This window comes from Trachypithecus francoisi, unplaced genomic scaffold, assembly GCF_009764315.1.
Source record: "Trachypithecus francoisi isolate TF-2019V2 unplaced genomic scaffold, Tfra_2.0 Lachesis_group11, whole genome shotgun sequence".
In the NCBI taxonomy this organism is placed as follows: Eukaryota; Metazoa; Chordata; class Mammalia; order Primates; family Cercopithecidae; genus Trachypithecus; species Trachypithecus francoisi.
Window position 1 is genome coordinate 23,242,525 of NW_022681456.1, and position 20,904 is coordinate 23,263,428.

Genomic DNA, 20,904 nt, shown 5'->3' on the forward strand with positions numbered 1-20,904 from the left:
TCTCCATGTTGGCCAGGCTGGTCTCAAACACCTGACCTCAGGTGATCCACCCACCTCAGCCTCCCAAAGTGCTGGGATTACAGGCATGAGCCACTGTGCCTGACCTAAAGTTGAGATTAGGAAGTCTCCTAGTGTTGCCTATGATTTAGTGGCTCTGTGGAGTCATATCAGCATGTTGTATTTTTTTCCACCTGGACCTCAGGCTTAAACCTATATATTTCTAAACAGAGGTCTAGGTGGTACTTTGAACTCCATCATTCACTGCACCACAGAATCACTGGAAATTTCCATATCCAGTTCATCTTCCTTGATGTCATTTATGGTCAAGAGACTGTGACCAAGCTGGCAGTTATGACAGTTTCCCTTTCCTGTCATTATTTAGAGCAGACTTCCACTTCCTTGACATGCCACGTTTATGCAGTGTGACAAGCTTGTTTATAGAGCAGAGTGCCTTAGGAACCTAGTTCCTAGCAGTGTCTAACGTGCAGAAATTGCTCAATTAGTTTCTGGCTGGGCACGGTGGCTCATGCCTGTAATCCCAGCACTTTGGGAGGCCGAGGCGGGTGGATCACCTGAGGTCAGGGGTTTGAGAGTAGCCTGGCCAACATGGTGAAACCCTGTCTCTACTAAAAATACAAAAAGCCGGGCATGGTGGCACATGCCTGTAATCCCACCTTCTCAGGAGGCTGAGGCAGGAGAATTGCTTGAACCCGGGAGGCAGAGGCTGCAGCGAGCCGAGATTGCACCATTGCACTCCAGCCTGGGCAACAAGAGCGAAACTCTGTCTCAGAAAAACAAAAACAAAAACTTTCTGCTGATATTGGGCCACTCAAGCTTAGCTTTTCAGTTTTTAAATAATCCATAGTCATTGCACCCCTTGACCCGAAGGAGTAATGTTTTTCTTCATAGTGTTCTTGTAGCTTCAAGTACTGATATCTACTTTCCCCCAAAAGCAAAGCAGCTCCTTTACATCTTCCCAGAAATACAGCCTCAGTTTTGGAACCCACCCATTTCTACTGGCCACTGCCGTTGTTGTTTTTAATACCAACATATTTAGGTATAGGAAGAGTTTGGAAGCCTTATCATCTGGACTTCTAGGAACAGCCTCATAAAGCACTTGGCTTCAAGGGATAGCATTGATGCAGAGCTTTGATGTTGGCTGGGCTTCCCTTACCCTACAAGGGCCAGTTTACCTCCAGGAGGAACCATGGGTGTCAGAACAGCCCAACACTGGCTTGCTTTTAGTTTCCATTTGAAACAAGCAGCACAGGGCTTGTTAACCTGGGCAGGAAGGCTGGGAGGAGCATGCCACCTTTGCAGTGGTGAATGAGCAATGTGAGGCATTCTAATGTTCTACTGACATACATAACAGGAAGTGTGGTCACTACATCCAGTGACTAGAAAAAACTGGAAAGAAAAAAGACTCAAAGACTGAAATATTGTATGAGCACCCTCTAAGGAAGCAGTCTTTATTTGCATTTTTAGAGTGAACACATATATGAAAAACGCTGCAACAGGTTGACACAATGCTCAGTCCCTTTTTAAGTGAATTCCAGGGGAGAAAGTCAAGGACCTTAGGGAGCAGAGCAGTGGAATGCAAACACAGAAATTACCTGTGAGTCACCTTTGTAAGCCAATGACACGGCCTCGCTGCAGCCATTCCAAGAAGTGTCTTTGCTCATGGCAAATGCGAAGTAAACAAAATGCCACATTGCGTATTTGAAACAAATGTGACATTGCCTATACTGGCCTGCTGTGCAGGGAAGGAATTTTGGTCAGACCATGACAAAAAAAAAAAAAAAGGCAAATGGTGACATGGAATTAAAAGCACAATTCTTTGTGTCTGGGAACGTTTCACTGGCAACACTAACTGTATGATACAGGCATTACCTGGAATAGTAGTTATGTTTCTCTTCCTATCCCCAAAGAAGCACAACAGAGGAAATAGACGCAAAATGGAGGAGGGTACTGTTTACCAGGTTATTTCAGTGCAGCCTGTGGGAATGAATACATGGGCCACAGTGAGCAGTGCCCTTGGCTGTATTCCCCAGGCTTCTGTATGTTGTGCGATGGTTATTTACAGGAGGGTTTGACAAAAGACAGTTAACTACTAAAGGTATCCAAAAAAGGCCTGAGAAAATCTGGTTAAAATGTATAACCTTGTATTGCTACTGATGGGAATAGTTGTTTTTATATCTTTTACAAATAATAAAAAGATTCTGTTAAAAAATAGATTTATTCAGAAAGATGTTGATTTGAACTCTGAAAAGCAATGTGGAATCATCATTTTCCCTTTTGAATGAGGAGCCATGGAGCTCCGTGGTTTTCCGCTCCCTTTCTGGTTGCAAATCCATCCTTCCTCTGGAGTGAGTCTAGGGCATGCAGTGGGTTCTTCCTAGGTGTCTATGTGGAAATCCTTCACTCATGCAGGTGTGGAACACACCTGGTTTGGTTCTGTGTGTTCCAATATTTTGGCCAGCTTGCCCACTTCAAGAACAAGCCTCAGGTTCCCCTAGCTGCTCCTTCAGGGACAGGATTAGCTGCCTTTGATTTAGCCTGGAGAATCCTGCTCTCAAAAGAATTGCCTTTACAAATTCAAATCAGACCCCTTGATGCGTGCAGTGAGGTGATGTGAAACTATTAGTAATGTTTAAGGCGAAGGCAACATCCATGGCCATTTGTGTATCTTAATTTGATGCAAATAGTTAACAATAATCTAAAATAGATTCTATATGTATCTCCTCTAACTTGAGCTGGGTGTGGAAGGAATGGAATCAGATAGAGATGAAGGAAGAATAATGACAACATCCTAGAAACCCTGTAAAAAGGTAAAAATAAGGAGTACATCAGCACAGATTACCCATTTCTTTGGTGAACAGTAAAGATGTGTCTCCAATTCTCATAGACCACACTTTACAAACGTGGCTGCTGCTCTCATATATAAAAGCACCCTGACTCTGCAATAACTTGTTTTGTTATCACTCCTTGATAAAAATTGATCTACAAACCTGCGGGGATTGGGGTTTTGTCTAAAGCTGGTAGTAAAAATGTGACCTGCAAGCCAATACAGCTAATGGAAAGTGATGATGCTCTCCTCCCCTTAGCCTGGAGATGGGGCCTGCAATCCCTGGTCCCTTCTCCACCCCAGGGAGCGGCCTGGATGGGCCCGGGAGTCCCTGGTTCTGCACCTCTGCATAAAGAAGGGGTAGCTGTTGTCTGCTGCACGCACGTGAGGTACAGGCCCTCAGCCCCGGGGCCCTGGTTGACACAGCATCTGTGACAGCCCAGAGCCTCTGCTTTGTGCGGCCCACAGGCCAAAAGGTCTATTTGTCAGTGAGTGACAGCTGTAAGACTTGCTGGAGCTCAGCCTCTTCCTCCTGGAGCCGGAGCTCCCGTTCCTCCAGCTCTTTGGCAGACAGCTCCATGGCCAGCTGCAAGTCATTATCAAAACGGCTTGTCTCGCTCAGGGCGCTGGGGCACAGGCCTTCTGTGCTGGTGAGGAGGCTCTCCTGGATGGCCCTGGGTTGGAAAACAGATAAAAAGGGAGAGTCACTACCATCATCATGGTGGCAGCAGTAACTACATTTCTTAACCGCTTACCAAGGACATACTGTGCCAGGCATTTAATATGCATGATGCCATTTAATCCCACATAACGCTGGGGGTGTAAGTGCTGTATACAGGTGAGAAACCCCACACTCCTGCCCAAGACCACCCGACCAGTAAGTGATAGGGCTGGGAATTGAACTTGGATCTGTTTTAAAGCAAAACAGGTTCTTCATCAACAGGCTCTCACAGACACCTTAAGTATACGAAAAGTCTTCGTGAAATGAATCCTCGCAGTTTTTCCCTAACTCTCTGGAGCTGTTCCCACAAACTTCCTTATCTTTACAATTATATAAACTTCCCACTGAGGACATCTAGGCCCTGTGGTCATACATCATTCACAGAAGATCAAACCAATCAGAAAACACTGACTCAGTACCTTTCCCCCAATGGCACTGACCTGTGAGCCAGTCAGAAATTCTATCACCCATTCCTGGAAACTTGCTATCAAGTCCAGAGTTATTACAGTAAGTAACTGCCACAAGAGGAAGCAGGAGAGCCAATACTTTAGTCTTTTTTTTTTGAGATGGAGTCTCGCTTTGTGGCCCAGGCTGGAGTACAGTGGCATGATCTCGGCTTGCTGCAAGCTCCACCTCCCGGGTTCACCATTCTCTTGCCTCAGCCTCCTGAGTAGCTGGGACTACAGGTGCCCGCCACCATGCCCAGCTAATTTTTTGTATTTTTTTTTAGTAGAGACAGGGTTTCACTGTGTTAGCCAGGATGGCCTCGATCTCCTGACCTCGTGATCCGCCTGCCTCGGCCTCCCAAAGTGCTGGGATTACAGGCGTAAGCCACAGCACCTACCCTACTTTTTCTAGTCTTTTCTGCCAGTGTGTGTCACCATGCAAATGCACAGTGCCACGTGTCTGCCCGCCTGTGTCCACCCTGGTTTAATCCACAGTCACATCAGTCAATCACCTCTCATACTGGGCGTCATAGGTGTTTGTCTGGCTGATCCCTCCATTCGAAGCTGGTCCTGAAAGTTCCTGGCAAAGACAAATATGATAGACATGAATATGTCTTAGGAGAAATTGGTGCCATTCTGGTAAGGAAACAATGGCAGCAAGAACCAAATTAGAAGTCTTTCCATGACCATTATCAATAGTGCTAACTAACAGGGACTTGGGTTACCTCAAAAACAACACCTAAGTGGCAGCTAGTAACATGCCACAGCCTAACTCAAAGCCACAGCCTTCTCATCCTTTTTACAAAATCAATCTCTTAAATACAGCTAACTCAAGTGGAAGATACACACATAGAAAAACAGAAACACAGCTGACCTTGGGCAAAGTTCAAGTGACCAAAGCAGGTTTTTGTTTTTGTTTTTCTTAGAGACAGGGTCACACTCTGTTGTCCAGGCTCAAGGGTAGTGGTGTGATCGTAGCTCACTGTAGCCTTGACCCCGGGGGCACAAGAAATCCTCCCACCTCAGCCTCCTGACTAGTTGGGAATACAGATGCATAACACCATACTTGGCTTTTTAAAATTTTTGGTAGACGCTAGGCACGGTGGCTCACACCTCTAATCCCAGCACTTTGGGAGGCCAAGGCTGGCAGATCACTTGAGGCCTGGAGTTTGAGATCAGCCTGGGCAATACGGTGAAAACCCGTCTCTACTGAAAATACAAAAATTAGCTGGGTCCGGTGGTGCCCACCTGTAATCCCAGCTGCTCAGGTGGGTGAGGCATGAGAATCACTTGAACCTGGGAGGCAGAGGCTGCAATGAGCCAATATTGTGCCCCTGCACTCCAGCCTGAGCAAAAGAGTGAGACTCTGCCTCAAAAATTAAAAAAAAAAAAAAAATTGGTAGAGATAGGATCTCATTATGTTGCCCAGGCTGGTCTCAAATTCCTGGGCTCAAACAATCCTCCCACCTAGGCCTCCCATAGTGCTGGGATTATAGGCATGAGCCACTGCACCCAGCCAATAATTCTTCAAGGGCAAGATTAGAAGACATAATTCAATATTGGTAGTCTTTGACTTTGGCTACTCCCCTTGTTAAAACTTACGGTCAACAAGGTTTATGAAGCTTCTTGGAAGCTGGCGAGGGGAGCAAGCTCACTTACATAGGGAAAGGAAAAGCATACCAGGCTGATGGTGATGTCCAGGGGTCTTCTCCCAGGAGGCCTCCCAAAGGGAACATGCTTGCTTTGGGGTCTGGCTTAGAAAACTGAATGGGTCTGGGAATGGGGCCATGGGTGGCAGGGGGAAGTGGAGGAGGTAGACTCACATTACACAAGCACTAAGACTCAGGAATAGAACCAGAAAGCTACAAGCTTAAACCAGTGAGAACGCTGGAGTGTGAGCAGTGTTCTCAGAGCAGCAGCCCTGTGAAGGCAGGGACTGCTTCCCAGAGAATTCCCAGCACCTGGCACAGAGCCTGGCACAAAGAAAGTACTCTGCAATATCTGAATGAAGAATGGAAGAAAAAGTCAATTAACAAATAAATGGGCCAGGTACGGTGGCTGACGGCTGTAATCCCAGCACTTTGGGAGGCCGAGGAGGGCAGATCATGAGTTCAGGAGACAGAGACCATCCTGGCTAACATGGTGAAACCTCGTCTGTACTAAAAATATAAAAAATTAGCCGGGCATAGTGGCGGGCGCCTGTAGTCCCAGCTACTCAGGAGGCTGAGGCAGGAGAATGGCATGAACCCCAGAGGCAGAGCTTGCAGTGAGCTGAGATCACGCCACTGCACTCCAGCCTGGCCGACAGAGAGAGACTCTGTCTCAAAAAATAAACAAACAAAGAAACAAACAAATAAATGGACTGCAGGAACCCAGGACATACCAGAGGGTGCTGGAGGCAGACCAGACCCTACCCTAGTAGAGCCAGGAGCCACAGAAGGAAGGAGATGGAAGGAGTTGATGTTAGGGGAGGAGGACCTCAAGCCTTGGACTGTCCCAGGTAGGTGAGGCATGGAGGGAGAACCACATACGACAATAAAAGGTAACTGTTCCACTGTGTGCAGTGGTGCATGACTTTAGTCCCAGCTACTTGGGAGACTGAGGTGGGAGGATCTCTTGACCCCAGGAGTTTTAGGGTACAATATGATCATGCTGGGGAATAGCCACTGCACTCCAACTTGGGCAAGAAAAAGTCACACACACACACACACACACACACACACACACACACACACACACACACACAGCCTACAGCTTACACAGGTCTGTCCCGTCCTTCGTTTTCTGTTTCACTAGAGACCCAGAGAGAGTTTAGGGAGATGATACCGTTTGTGGAGGGAATGGGATTCAAATCCACTTCATGACCTTCATCTGAGACTACAGACACATAGGTAATCCTTCAGGAAAAATATGATGGTGTGATTCAGGAAAAATACGATGGAATTTACTGCTTCAGTACTAGAAAATGAAGCACATCTCGAAAAGTACAGAATTACAAGCTATGTGCATGAAAATGAGGAAAAGGAAAGTCTGCCTGAAGACATCTTGTGAATGGTGCTGACTGGGATTATGTAGATGATCGCTTACATAACAAGCTTTTGTAAGAAGACCAGATGCACAAAGTACAACCTATGCAAATACCATGAATGTGTCAAACTTGATATTTAGAATAAATCTTTCAGATTAGCCAAACACTGAGGCTAACCCAGAGGGTAAGACCTCCCAAGACCTGCCATTTATTCTGATAAACCCACCTGGCTCCTGCTGGACTCAAGCAGACTTTGCTGGATGGCAAACTGCATTATCTCATAATCTTCATCTTGCAAATACACATTTCTGCCATTGTCTTGAACATAGTAAGATTCGGGAATTTCAAACACAGATTGATCAACCTCAAAGTTTGTGATGTGGGAGGCTGAAACACAAAAGGCAACCGTCCAATGTCTGAGTTCATTACATTTCCACTCCAACTTTTTGCAAAAATGTTTTACATTAGGAAAAAAAGAAAGGCTCAAAATTATAATAATCAAGGCTTACTATTATATGAGAGATTCTGAGGAAGCATGACAGAAAAAAGTGACAGAATACAGCTTTTTTCTTTTTCCTTGATTTTAGTGGAAAAAATGAACACATAGTCATAAAAATTACACAAGACTGTAAAATGAAAAGCGAAGATTTCTCCCTCTAAACACATATGCACAGTCACACCAATGTGTTTCTTCTTTTTGCATGAAGATACATGGTAAATATATAAAAGATAGTATCTATAAAATATATGAACACTTGCCGGGCACAGTGGCTCAAGCCTGTAATCCCAGCACTTTGGGAGGCTGAGACGGGCGGATCACGAGGTCAGGAGATCGAGACCATCCTGGCTAACACGGTGAAACTCCGTCTCTACTGAAAAAAAGTACAAAAAACTAGCCGGGCGAGGTGGCGGGCGCCTGTAGTCCCAGCTACTCGGGAGGCTGAGGCAGGAGAATGGCGTAAACCCGGGAGGCGGAGCTTGCAGTGAGCTGAGATCCGACTACTGCACTCCAGCCTGAGCGACAGAGCGAGCCTCCGTCTCAACAACAACAACAAAAAAAAATCTGAACACTTAAAAATGATAATAATAAAGCAAATGCCTGTGTGCCCTTCACTTAAGACACAGAACACTATCAATAACTGCCGGGCACAGTGGCTCACGCCTGTAATCCCAGCACTTTGGGAGGCTGAGGTGAGCAGATTATGAGGTCAGGAGATCAAGACCATCCTGGCTAACATGGTGAAACCCTGTCTCTACTAAAAATACAAGGAAAAAATTAGCCGGGCATGGTGGCGGGCGCCTATAGTCCCAGCTACTCAGGAGGCTGAGGCAGAAGAATGGCATGAACCTGGGAGGCAGAGCTTGCACTGAGCCAAGATCGCGCCACTGCACTCCACTCCAGCCTGGGCGACAGAGCGAGACTCCATCTCAAAAAAAAAAAAAAAAAAAAGAACACTATCAATACCATACCACAGGCACATCCCTCATTAACAATATCCCCTTCTTCCTCTCCAGAGGTAAATACATAATTCAGAATAGTTGTTTACACTGCCTAGCTCTTCTCTGGAGTTTGCCACATGTATATCATCCTAACAGTTTGTATTAGCCTGTTTGTGAACTCGACATAAATGGAATCATTGGAATTTATTCTTCAAATTGGATTTTCTTCATTCAACATTATGCTTTTGAAATTCAACAGTCTTGACGCACATAGCTATAAATGTTTATTTTCAATACTATATGTTATTCTGTTGTATTAACAGAGTACAATAGCACATTCTACCATCTCAGGACATTTGGGTTGTTTCCAGGTTTCTGCTGTTATGAGTGGATGCTGCTGCCCAGTACTGGCGTCTCCAGATGCTCATGTATGCTCATGTGTTTCTTTAGGTACACATCTAGGAATTGGTAGGTCATACACATCTTCAGTTTACACAGTAATGCCAAATGTTTTCTTCAAGAACTATACCGATCTCTTCCTGCCAAGAGTACATGAGTGTTCCTCAGCTGCACAACCTCATGAACACGTATCACCCAACTTTATTGCCACATGGGAACATAAAGTTGTATATTATTGTCGAGTTTGTTTTTATTTGAAGTCTTAATTTATATACATTAAAATGCTATCTTTTAATTTCTCCTATTGGTAGACTATAGGGGAGAAACACAGGACCATCACAATAGTTGCGGAACATGCATCTCACAAAAATCAATACTTAAAAATGGTAATAACTCTCAGCAAACTAGAAATAAAAGAGAATAATGTCCTTCAACTAATAAGGGACATTTACAAAAAACCTACACAGATAACATCAAACCTAATGGCACAAGAATCCTTCCTCCCCTAGAACCAGGAACAAGACAAGGACAGCCATTCCTACCCCTCTTACTTGACATTGTACTGATGTCCTAGTCAGTCCAATAAGTCAGGAAAAAGAAAGAAAAAGCTTAAAGATTGGAAAGGAAAAAGTAACATTTTCTTTATTAATAGACAACATGACCAGATATGTAAGAAATTCTAAGAAATCTACAAAAAAGTGTAAGACAAGTAAATTCAGCCATGTTACAAGATAAACAAGGTCAATTCTGGCCATGCAATTGTGCAAGAAAAAAAAGATTAAAAAAATTTTTAAAAAAGAGTCAAGGTCAAAATACAAAACTCATTCATATTTCTATATACTAGTAATTGGAAAATGAAATTAAGAAAGTAAGTCCATTTACAATTGCATCTAAAAATATGAATTGTATTGATGGCAAGGGAGCGTGAGGAAATCTGGGGGCATATGGAAATGCTATCTATCTTGACTGTGGCGGTGGTTACATAGATGCATACATTTGTCAAAACGTGGCTGGGTATGGTGGCTCATACCAGCACTTTGGGGAGGCCGAGGTGGGTGGATCACGTGAGGTCAGGAGTTCCAGACCAGCCTAGCCAACATGGTGAAACCCAGTGTCTAATAAAAATACAAAAATCAGACAGGCATGGTGGCACACACCTGTATTCCCAGATACTTGGGAGACTAGGCAAGAAAATTGCTTGAGCCTGGGAGGCAGAGGCTGCAGTGAGCAGAGATCGTGCCACTGCACTCCAGCCTAGGTGACAGAGTGAGACTCTATATTCAAGAAAAAAAAAAAAAATGCACTGAACCGTCACACTTAAAATGAGAGCGTTTTATTGTATGTACATTACACTTCAATAAAGCTGATTTTTAAGAACATCCTGTCTTTTTAATATAACTAGGATCATACATATACTACAAGTTTTTCTTTGCTTAATCTAAACTAAATCTAAAGTTTTCTTTCATCCAACACAGACTCCCTCAGATATTCCAGCTTCAGAGTGAATTATGAATATGATGACTGAATTATAAATTTTTTTTTTTTGAGATGTAGTTTTGCTCTTGTTACCCAGGCTGGAGTGCAATGGCAAAATCTCAGCTCACGGCAACCTCTGCACCCCCCACCCCCAACTGGGTTCAAGTGATTCTCCTGCCTTAGCCTCCCGAGTAGCTGGGATTACAGGCATGTGCCACCACACCTGGCTAATTTTGTATTTTAGTAGAGATGGGTTTTCTCCATGTTGGTCATGCTGGTCTCGAACTCCCAACCTCAGGTGATCCACCCGCCTCGGCCTCCCAAAGTGCTGTGATTACAGACATGAGCCACCACGCCCGGCCATAAAATTTTTTTTAAATAACAAAACTAAACTTTTTATTTATTTATTTTTTTACCTGAATCAGCCTGGCTCCCTTCCACATTTTGAGATACAGATTCTTCGGCAGTGCTACAGCCATTAACATTTCCAAATGTAATCCGTGCATTTAAGACATGAAACAAGGGAATTTCTAACAAAATAAAAACTTTTATAAGTAAACTTTACTGAGAATAACAATAGTTATCATTTACTAAGTGCTTACTATGCCAAGTACTTTGATAAGTATTATTTTATTTAAGCCTCATAACAACCCTCCCCAATACACACATGGGAAAACTGAGACTGAGAATTACATATTTTCAGCTGGGTGCGGTGGCTCACACCTGTAATCCCAGAACTTTGGGAGGCCAAGGCGGGCTGATAACCTGAGGTCAGGAGTTCAAGACCAGCCTAACCAACATGATAAAAGCCCATCTCTACTAAAAATACAAAAATTAGCTGGGCGTGGTGGTGTACGCCTCTAATCCCAGCTACTTAGGAGGCTGAGGCAGGAAAATTGCTTGAACCTGGGAGGTGGAGGTTGCAGTGAGCCAAGATCATGCCACTGCATTCCAGCCTTGGCAACAGAGCGAGATGCCGTCTCAAAAAAAAAAAAAGAGGGTTATGTACTTTCTCCTAAATCACAGTGAGTAAGTGATCGAGCCAGGGTTCAAGCATCATGATCATACAACTATCCAAAATTAATACTCTTCATGTGTAGTATGTATGAGATATATATATACACACACACACACACACACACACACACATATACACAGCATTATGCATACTTGACGCATACTAGCTTGGGATGTAGATCATATTTATGTATCAAAGGATCTTGGTGTCAACTGTCTTCCTCAAATAATTATCTAATTTGAAGTCTCATTGAAGTAAGTTTTGACATTAAAACAATGACTGTGTCATGTTTTTATGCCTTTTTACATCTGTCAGCACCATTTGCAAATATAAATGATGGTTGGAGATCTCTTGATTTTGATATGCAAAATGAACCACCAATCATAACACTTCTTTAAATCAAATTAAACCACAGGAGAACTCTGACCTCCTCCATTATGTCTATAAGCTACTTTGAACTAAAGCATTCCAATTCCCTGAAGCATCCTGCCACCCATATGCTGCCACCCACAAACATGGGCAGAACCTCTAAGTGTTGCTGAAGTTTATTTAGCAGTACCTATTTTGACAGGAAATCCAGGTGGGAATTCCAATTTGATGAAATCTCTCAGTCTTGCAAAATGAGCACTCGTTCGAGCCATTAGGTCAATGATGGGAATGACCTGCTCCACAAGAGAGAGGGGAAACTCTTCACACATCCACAGCATTGCTTTAAACCTGCAGAATTCAACCAAGAAAAGACTGAGGACATCTCCACCAGATGGGAAAAGGAGATTACTGCCATGCAGTAGGCTAGACAACAGCAGCCTTACTCTACACTCTGCCCAGTCATCTCTTAATTCGGACCTATTAAAGGTCAAATGTCTAGGGAGATGAGGAATTCACATCACCCTAAAATCTGGAAATCAAGGCAAGCGACTTGCATGACAACCTGCCACTATCAAAGTCTTAATTGACAGCAAGCATGAAGAAATGATAGCGGGTGGAAACAGTTTCATTTGAATTTGATCAGCTGAAGCTGGTTAGCAGTAAAAAAAAAAAGGAATTCTTACATCCAATCTAGATTCTATTTGGAAAAGAGCTAATAACATGAACAATCTACTGTTGGCTTTCATGGCAAAGTAATTTTAAAATTATTTTTTATAAAAAGGGGCAGAGGAGGCTGGGAGCAGTGGCTTATGCCTGTAATCCCAGCACTTTGGGAGACCCAGGCGAGCAGATCATGAGGTCAGGAGTTCACGACCAGCCTGACCAATATGGGGAAACCCCGTCTCTACTAAAAATATAAAAATTAGCTGGGCATGGTGGCACGTGCCTGTAGTCCCAGCTATTCAGGAGGCTGAGGCAGGACAATTGCTTGAATCTGGGAGGCCGAGGTTGCAGTGAGCCAAGTTCGTGCCATTGCACTCCAGCCTAGGCAACAGAACAAGACTCCGTCTCCCCCATAAAAAAAAGGGGGGTGGGGGGGCAGTGCAATGATTCAACATAACACCATAAAACAGCACAATTTCTGAAACATACATAGGTTGAAAATGGCAGCTGAACCTCTCTTACTTCTGTGTTCTAATCGTCAGCTCTTTTGGCCTTCCAATGTCCCTGTCTTTCAGATCAAACTCTTCATTGAAGTACTCGTCAGGCGTGATGGCTGTGGGGTTGTTTGCAGTAGCACATTCCGTGGTGAGGTCCTGCTGAGCCAGAACTCGGGAGAGTCAGAAATGCCAAGTGATGTTCACAAGTGAAGGCCTACGGCACTCAGTGTCTGAGGTGGACGTGTTAACCAGCTAAGACCAAGAAGTTCTATTCACTAACTTTTTTGAATGGAACAAGAAAATCTATGAGAGTATCACCAAACTACATGGCAAGTCTAATGGATTTCTTCATTTCACAATATTTCTCTACTCTCCTTTAAATTTTTATCTCCTGATTATAGCAAAGAAAGAAAAATATCTGAAAGTTCATGAGACTTGGAAGACTTGGAGTTGAAGTTCTAGCTGTTTCCCTGTCTAGCTTTGACAGTGGAAAGGTCATTTTTCTGCCCCGCAGAGACATCTACTGTGCCAAGTTCACATAGTTACTGTGAGCACTGAGTAAGGAAATATTTGTTAAGGTGCTCTGTTGCAATATAAAGTCCTGAGTCCTTTTTAAGTTCCATTTCTATAGAGAGTCCCCTTGTTTATAATGGATAAGAGGGGAAGCACCTGATTTCTATAATTACTACCCCTCCTCTAAAATCTTTGTTTTCAAAGATTCACTCATCTAATTCTCTTTCAAGAGTATCTGAAATTCCAGCTTGGGGGTATCTTTGGCCTTTACAAAGAGTGGGCTGTTCAGGATCCAGTAAATGCCATCCCAGGCATAGACAAGTTGTTTCCTCTCATCTAACTGCAATGAAAGCTCATTGCCTCAACTTACCCCTTGTGCACCAAACTGGTGTTCCACAGTTCCCAGCAAAGATTCCAGCGGGTTCCTGTCCGCTACAGAGAGGGGGGAAGTTTAAAGTCTAATATTATATCTTACTTGTGGCTATAAAAAAAATCTTCATTAAAGTTTCCGGTCCAAGCTACCTCATTAGGAAATGCAATTACAGACTGGCTGATCAAATCATTCACAATAACCATAAACTAAGTTGTCCTTTATTGGGTACTTTTCATGAGGATCGCTAAACCAGATAAACAGCTGTAATAATTAAAGCAGAATAATGGGAAGAGTCTGGATTTTGGAGTGAGCCAGACCTGGATTCCAACCCCACCTTGGCCACTCACTATCCATGTGTTCTGGGCCTTGGTTCCCTCATCTGTCAAAGTGGAGTAATGGCAATGGTGGTGGTGGTGCTGGTGAACAATTACTGCATGCTTACCACATACTGCAGGCGCCATTCTAAAGGCTTCCACGTCGTAACTCATCTAATCCTCTCAATAACTCTAAGGAAGGTTGGATATCACCTGCATTTCACTGCTGAGGAAACTGAGGCACAGAGCAGAAGTAATTTCACAAGGCCATAGAGTTGGAGGGGCTGGGATGGAGCTGGGATGTGGCAACCACATGCAATGTTTTTGCTCAGACCCCAAGTTCTGTCTAAATCTTTCATCACAATAGTTTGGACTAAATCACTCATTCCAGTGATAAATGTTCTCAAATATCCTTATCTCCTTTTTTAGCTGAATTCCACAATTATTCTTGATAACACATAAACAAGCCCTCATGAATAGCTTTAATTATAGTTGAGGCCAACTATAGGGAAACACCTCGAAGAATGAGTCAGACTAAGGAAATTTTTTTTCCTTTTTCTTTTTTTTTAGACAGAGTCTAGCTCTGTCACCCAGGCTGGAGTGCAGTGGGACAACCTTGGCTCACGGCAACCTCTGCCTCTGAGGTTCAAGCGATTCTCCTGCCTCAGCCTCCCCAGAGGCTGAGATGACAGGAGTGTGCCACCATACGCGGTTAATTTTTATATTTTTAGTAGAGATGGGGTTTTACCATATTGGCCAGGCTGGTCTCAAACTCCTGGGCTCAAGTGATCTACCCACCTTGGCCTCCCAAGGTATTGGGATTATGGGATTACAGGGGTGAGCCACTGTGCTCAGCCAGGAATTATTATTTTTTTTTAGACAGAGTTTCATTCTTGTTGCCCGGGCTGGAGTGCAATGGCGTGATCTCGGCTCACTGCAACCTCCGCCTGCCAGGTTCAAGTGATTCTCCTGCCTCAGCCTCCTGAGTAGCTGGGATTATAGGCATGTGCCACCACACCTGGCTAATTTTGTATTTTTTTAGTAGAGATGGGGTTTCTCCATGTTGGTCAGGCTGGCCTCGAACTCCTGACCTCAGGTGATTTGCCCGCCTTGGCCTCCCAAAGTGTTGGGATTACAGGCGTGAGCTACCATGCCTGGCCAGAAATTTTTATAAAAAGAAGCTAGGGGCCATGCACGGTGGCTCACGCCTGCAATCTCAGCACTTTGGGAGGCTGAGGCAGGTGAGTATCACCTGATGTCAGGAGTTCGAGACCAGCCTGGCCTACATGAAGAAACCCTGCCTCTACTGAAAATACAAAAAATTAACCAGGTGCGGTGGCGGGTGCCTGTAATTCCAGCTACTCAGGAGGCTGAGGCAGGAGAATCACTTGAACCCGGGAGGCAGAGGTTGCAGCGAGCTGAGATCGCGCCACTGCACTCTAGCCTGGGTGACAGGGCGAGACCTTGTCTCAAAAAAAAAAAAAAAAAAGGGAAGTAGTTAGGGTTAGGTTTAACATATCCCAATCACATTAACCCTAAACTTAACAGAGCCAACAAAGAGTTCCCTCTAGGCTTAAAAAATAACAACAAAACAGGAGGTGGTAGGGTGGTGGTGATTACCTTTATATCTCTTTTTTTCCTCCTCGGTCAGATGTTCTGTGCGTATTTTGGTGATCACATTCACATTGTTTACTGTGTAAACCTGAGAGGTGTATGCGAAAGAAAACAGTGACACAGGGAATCAAAACTCCAAAAATAAGCACAGCAAAAGCAAGAATGCTGAAGCAAAAAAACAGAAAACAATCCAGCAAAATAAAAATCAGAAATGGTTAACTATCATTAGGGTCCTTCAGAGAAAGTATATAAACTATCAACTGAAAAATGCATCAGCAGTTACCTCCCGTATTTGAGTTTTAATACCGAGGAGTTAGCAGTGACAGGCTGTATCTTCCTGCTTGCCCTGCTGTGGCTAAACAGTCTCAAACAAATGCCCTGCAATCTAGGTTTCCACCTGGGTTTCTATTAAACTAAGGTACCCAAATCAGGATCCTGTACTTCTGTTGGTAATTTTTTTTTTTTTTTTTTTTTTTTTTTTTTGAGACAGAGTCTCCTTCTGTTGCTCAGGCTGGAGTGCAGTGGTGTGATCTCGGCTCACTGCAGCCTCCGCCTCCTGGGTTCAAGCGATTCTCGTGCCTCAGCCTCCAGAGTAGCTGGGATTACAGGCGTGTGCTACCATGTCTGGTTAATTTTTGTATTTGTAGTAGAGATGGGGTTTCACCATGTTGGCCACACTAGTCTCAAAATCCTGGCCTCAAGTGATCTGCCTACTTGGGCCTCCCAAAGTGCTGGGATTACAAGCGTGAGCCACCGCACCCCGCCTCTGCTGGTAATTTTGTAATACTAGTATGACTCAGACAGCCATCTGCTGGGCAGAAGAGAAAGGTATGAACACAAGGTTCTCTAGACTTACGAGCTTTAGAGAAAACCAGCAAGTCACTATTTAAAAGGCATTCCATGCACTGACAAAAATTATTGTAACTGCCAGAGTAATTGCTCTTATCAAGGACAACTGGGGAATATGGTCGTCTAGAAAATCAAACGTAACAGTTAACAGAGAATTCTCTCTATATGCCACGTGAGGAGCCACATTGAAAGCTGCAGAAAACACACTCAGCACTAGGACAAGTGCTTCTAAATGTATCTTGCTGAGCATGACGTAAACTTTCTTTGCTCACTCAGAGGCCACCAGAGGACCCTGCAGCACTGGGCTCCATCACCAAAAGCCATCAAGCCCTGCTGTACTGCGGGACTGAAAGGCCAGGAAACAGAGCTTTCCAGATGACAAAATGCCAGATGACTGTATCGACAATCGTCTCCATGATTACAACTATGTTTTAAATGCACTGATGTCATGCAAATGGGCTGTGAGCCTGCTGACTACAATTAAGCTGATTCAGCAGAAAAGAAACTCAAAAGCTACTACACAATATTTGAACACATGTGAAGTCTAATTCTTCCTCTTTTTTTTTTTTTTAAATAATTAAGGGAATGACTAGCTTGTCATTCCTACCAGAACAACTGGTACCTGTACTCACTTCTCTACAATATTGTTTCTCTTTGGCATAGCTATAGACCTCCTCAGGGCATGCTATCTCATTTTCTGAAAGTCAAATAAGACAAAATCAAAAATCCAAGTGAGAGACACATTAGACAGTTCTCATTCCCCAGAGCATCTCCATGGCACAGATGCATGAAAAAAATGGGAACAGATTCCTCATTTGCATAGAAGCTAAATAGCTATATTAAATCTTATTTTAAGAGTTTCCTTTTACCTTTGCTTCGTAACCATTAACAACTTCTGCTTTATCTGTCCTCCAGCCCCAGAATCCGGATTTAGTTCTGATAAAAAGTGAACACCACAAATTTCTACATGTACAATATGCCATTCAGATTTATATCTGCAGCCTTTATAGTTTTTTCCCCCCAGCTTAAGTTAGTGAAGGACACTTAGAAATCATGGTCCTATTGTCCACAGAAGGCGGCTAGCACTGACAGATGGCTTGTGCACCCCCACCCTCCTCCCACAGTTATTAATCAATTTGCCTCACCCCAGGCATAGAAAGCCTCCAATCTTGGCTTCTTTACAAAACTGCCAGCATTGAGGACAAAGGTGGTGACATTTATTGCACAGCAGTCCCAAAGAAGTGAGTGAAGATGACCAGCATCCAAGGGCTCACCACAAGGTGGTAACCAGGTCAGAGCATTTATCGGAATCATCTTAACTGGGGACATGGATGTCAGTGGTGGGATCTCCACAAGTAGTCACATCTCAATCGAGGAATTCTTAGAACAATGAGGCAGAGACCATCCTGTTCCTTGCAAAAGAGCAGGTGGGCCAGGAACTCATCACTGTGGTGAGCTGCTTGGAGATGCCATTAGGCCTGCAAAATGGCTATGACTCACATGTTTGGGCAGGTTTGGTGCAGCAGGGGAAAGGATGTGAAAAACAGTTTTTTTTTTTTTTAGCCCAGCTGTTAATTCCATCTTGTGGAACTCCTTTTAAAGTAGCCCAGCATTCCAGTGGCAGATGCAGTACTGGTAATATGCCCAAAATCTCAGTTATTCAACTCAACATACTCCTAAAAAAAATGTATTTAGGAGCCAAGAGCAGTCAGAAGGCTCTGATTCTTTTTCAAAGCAGCTTGCCCTGGGAAACGCTGCTTCTCACAGGGGACCCCTGACCAGCCCTACCCTTTGTCTAGGACATCACATCCCAGCTCCTCTTGGCCTTGGCTAGGGCAACAGCCTGACTTCTGCTCTGACCACTGAGTGAGTTGGGACGTCATGCAGGAAGCTCAGGGAATGGCAGCAGGTCAGCCACGTTACAAAGAACATATGTGGTTATTTGCATTTTGTGTTTCCAAATAGTTTGCTTTTCTTCTAATGGGATTTGGTCAGTGAAATTAGTCCAGATGGTATAATGAGTTTACGTGTGTATTTTAGCCCATCAGAACAGGAGGGATCAGAGCTCCATTTTCCTACTAGTTGTCTATAATTAGGACAGCACGACCCATGGATGGAAACAGAGGAATCCTAACAGGATTATACCAAATGCTATCTCCAACTTACACTTCAGAAACAAGATAACAGTCACAGGGAGAAGGTAAGGAACCAGACTCAATTGATTAATAAGCCACAGTCCCCTTTTATCATCAATACCAGAAAACTGAGATAGTCTTTTTCCTTCAATCCTCAGTTCCTTGTTTGCTTAAGTCACTTGATGTCTTGGCATAGGAAGTCACTGTTTTCTGGCACAGACTCTTCTGATGGATGGAAGGATGACTACGTCTGCTCCACCTCACCCTTCATACACTCTGGGAAGACGGCACTATGCTTTTCTCCCAAGGAACCACCAAGCTCCTCACTGGGTTACCTCTGCTCCTTCGGCAATCCTGCCTCTACTGCCCTTAGTATTTCCACTCATTTTTTTTGAGACAGAGTCTCACGCTGTCGCCCAGGCTGGAGTGCAGTGGCACGATCTCGGCTCACTGCAAGCTCCACCTCCCACCTCCTGGGTTCAAGTGATTCTCCTGCCTCAGCCTCCCGAGTAGCTGGGACTACAGGCGCCCACCACCACATCCGTCTAATTTTTTTGTATTTTTAGTAGAGACGGGGTTTCACCGTTTTAGCCAAGATGATCTTGATCTCCTGACCTCATGATCCGCTCGCCTCGGCCTCCAAAAGTGCTGGGATTACGGGTGTGAGCCACCGTGCCCGGCCCAGCATTTCCACTCTTGGAAGCAGTTTAGTTATGCAACCCAATGTTCATACCCTGTTTTAAATTTTCATCTCCTAATGACTCTGTGGCCCTTGGTAACTTTGCATGCAAATGCATCCGAAGATGATAGAACACCTGGCTTCCCTCTCGTGCCATTTTCACCTCTGCCTGTCTCCACTGAGACCACCACACCAAAGGCCACTTCACAGGCACTGTGTCTTGGTAGTTGCTACACAATCTGGAGAAAGGTTCTGAAGGTGGCAGGGAATATTTTGTTTGAGGTGGGCAAACGTAATCTTTCAGAGAAGGGAAAAATTCAAACTGCAATCACAGTGTATATACAGCAGGCCAAAAATTCATCAGGGCACGGTATTAATTTGCTCACATAAGCTCTGAGTAACAGATTAGAAAAAAGTGGACAAAAGTGACCATCAAAAAATGAGAGAGGGGGCTGGGTGTGGTAGCTCATGCCTGTAATCCCAGAACTTTGGGAGGCCAAAGTAGGCGGGTCACCTGAGATCAGGAGTTCAATACCAGCCTGGCCAACATGGCGAAACCCCGTCTCTACGAAAATACAAAAATTAGCTGGGCACAATGGAGGGTGCCTGTAATCCCACCTCCTCAGGAGACTGAGGTATGAGAATTGCTTGAACCCGGGAGGCAGAGGTTGCAGTGAGCCGAGATCATGCCATTGCACTCCAGGCTGGGCGACAGTGCGAGAGGCCATCTCAAAAAAAAAAAAGAAAGAAAGAAAAGAAAATGAGAGAAGGCCACACCTTCCAAATTCAATCAAATGAATACTCACACCTTTGATCAGAAGTAAATTCACACACTTTTTGTACCAACAAACCTCACATTCAAAAGCAGCTATATTCTTTTTGTAGCCGGTATCAATTCTAAGGAGTGGCTCAATTCTTGCTCAGTGCATGACAAGCACACATTTAATTCTGAGCACCATTAAAACAAAGCAGCTGTTTTCCAAAAATTCTCTCAGCAACACACTGTCAGTTGCAAGAGAGTTAGCTTGAGCACTCTGAAAACCCTGTGGGCTCTGGGGCTGGGCGCGGTGGCTCACACCTATAATCCCAGCACTTTGGGAGGCCGAGATGGTGGATCACGAGGTCAGAAGATCAAGACCATCCTGGTTAACACGCTGAAACCCCGCCTCTAATAAAAATACAAAAAAATTAGCCGGGTGTGGTGGCGGGCGCCTGTAGTCCCAGCTACTCCAGAGGCTGAGGCAGGAGAATGGCCTGAACCCGGGAGGCGGAGCTTGCAGTGAGATGAGATCGTGCCACTGCACTCTAGCCTGGGTGACTGAGCGAGACTCCTTCTCAAAAAAAAAAAAAAAAAAAAAAAAAACCCTGTGGGCGCGAAAATACAAAAATGTGCCTTAGTCCTCAGTACAAATGGAATATGCCATCATTTCCCATTTACACTCAGTGGGGTAACAGCCAGGAATTGTCACGCTCTCTTTCATAAATCACACTTCAACAAACAATGACTCTGGCAACTCTACTGTTG

The 20,904-nt window shown here is 44.2% G+C and overlaps 1 protein-coding gene across 4 annotated transcripts in view; it reads right to left on the bottom strand.

Moving 5' to 3' along the window:
- Window positions 1–1,437: 1,437 nt before the first annotated feature.
- The window catches only part of ANKRD13A (ankyrin repeat domain 13A), a 43,763-nt gene continuing 24,296 nt past the window's right edge, over window positions 1,438–20,904 (bottom strand). The window contains exons 7-15 of one of the 4 annotated variants that reach the window (XM_033220656.1): window positions 17,435–17,501; window positions 15,723–15,804; window positions 13,786–13,847; window positions 12,928–13,061; window positions 11,933–12,090; window positions 10,772–10,885; window positions 7,267–7,427; window positions 4,525–4,592; window positions 1,438–3,519 (exon numbers count right to left, since the gene is read on the bottom strand). In XM_033220656.1, the coding sequence (XP_033076547.1) occupies window positions 3,324–3,519; window positions 4,525–4,592; window positions 7,267–7,427; window positions 10,772–10,885; window positions 11,933–12,090; window positions 12,928–13,061; window positions 13,786–13,847; window positions 15,723–15,804; window positions 17,435–17,501 (1,042 nt within the window). In that variant the 3' untranslated portion in view covers window positions 1,438–3,323. The remainder of the gene's footprint in view (window positions 3,520–4,524; window positions 4,593–7,266; window positions 7,428–10,771; window positions 10,886–11,932; window positions 12,091–12,927; window positions 13,062–13,785; window positions 13,848–15,722; window positions 15,805–17,434; window positions 17,502–20,904) is intronic. The other 3 variants (XM_033220657.1, XM_033220659.1, XM_033220658.1) reach the window with 3 other exon arrangements.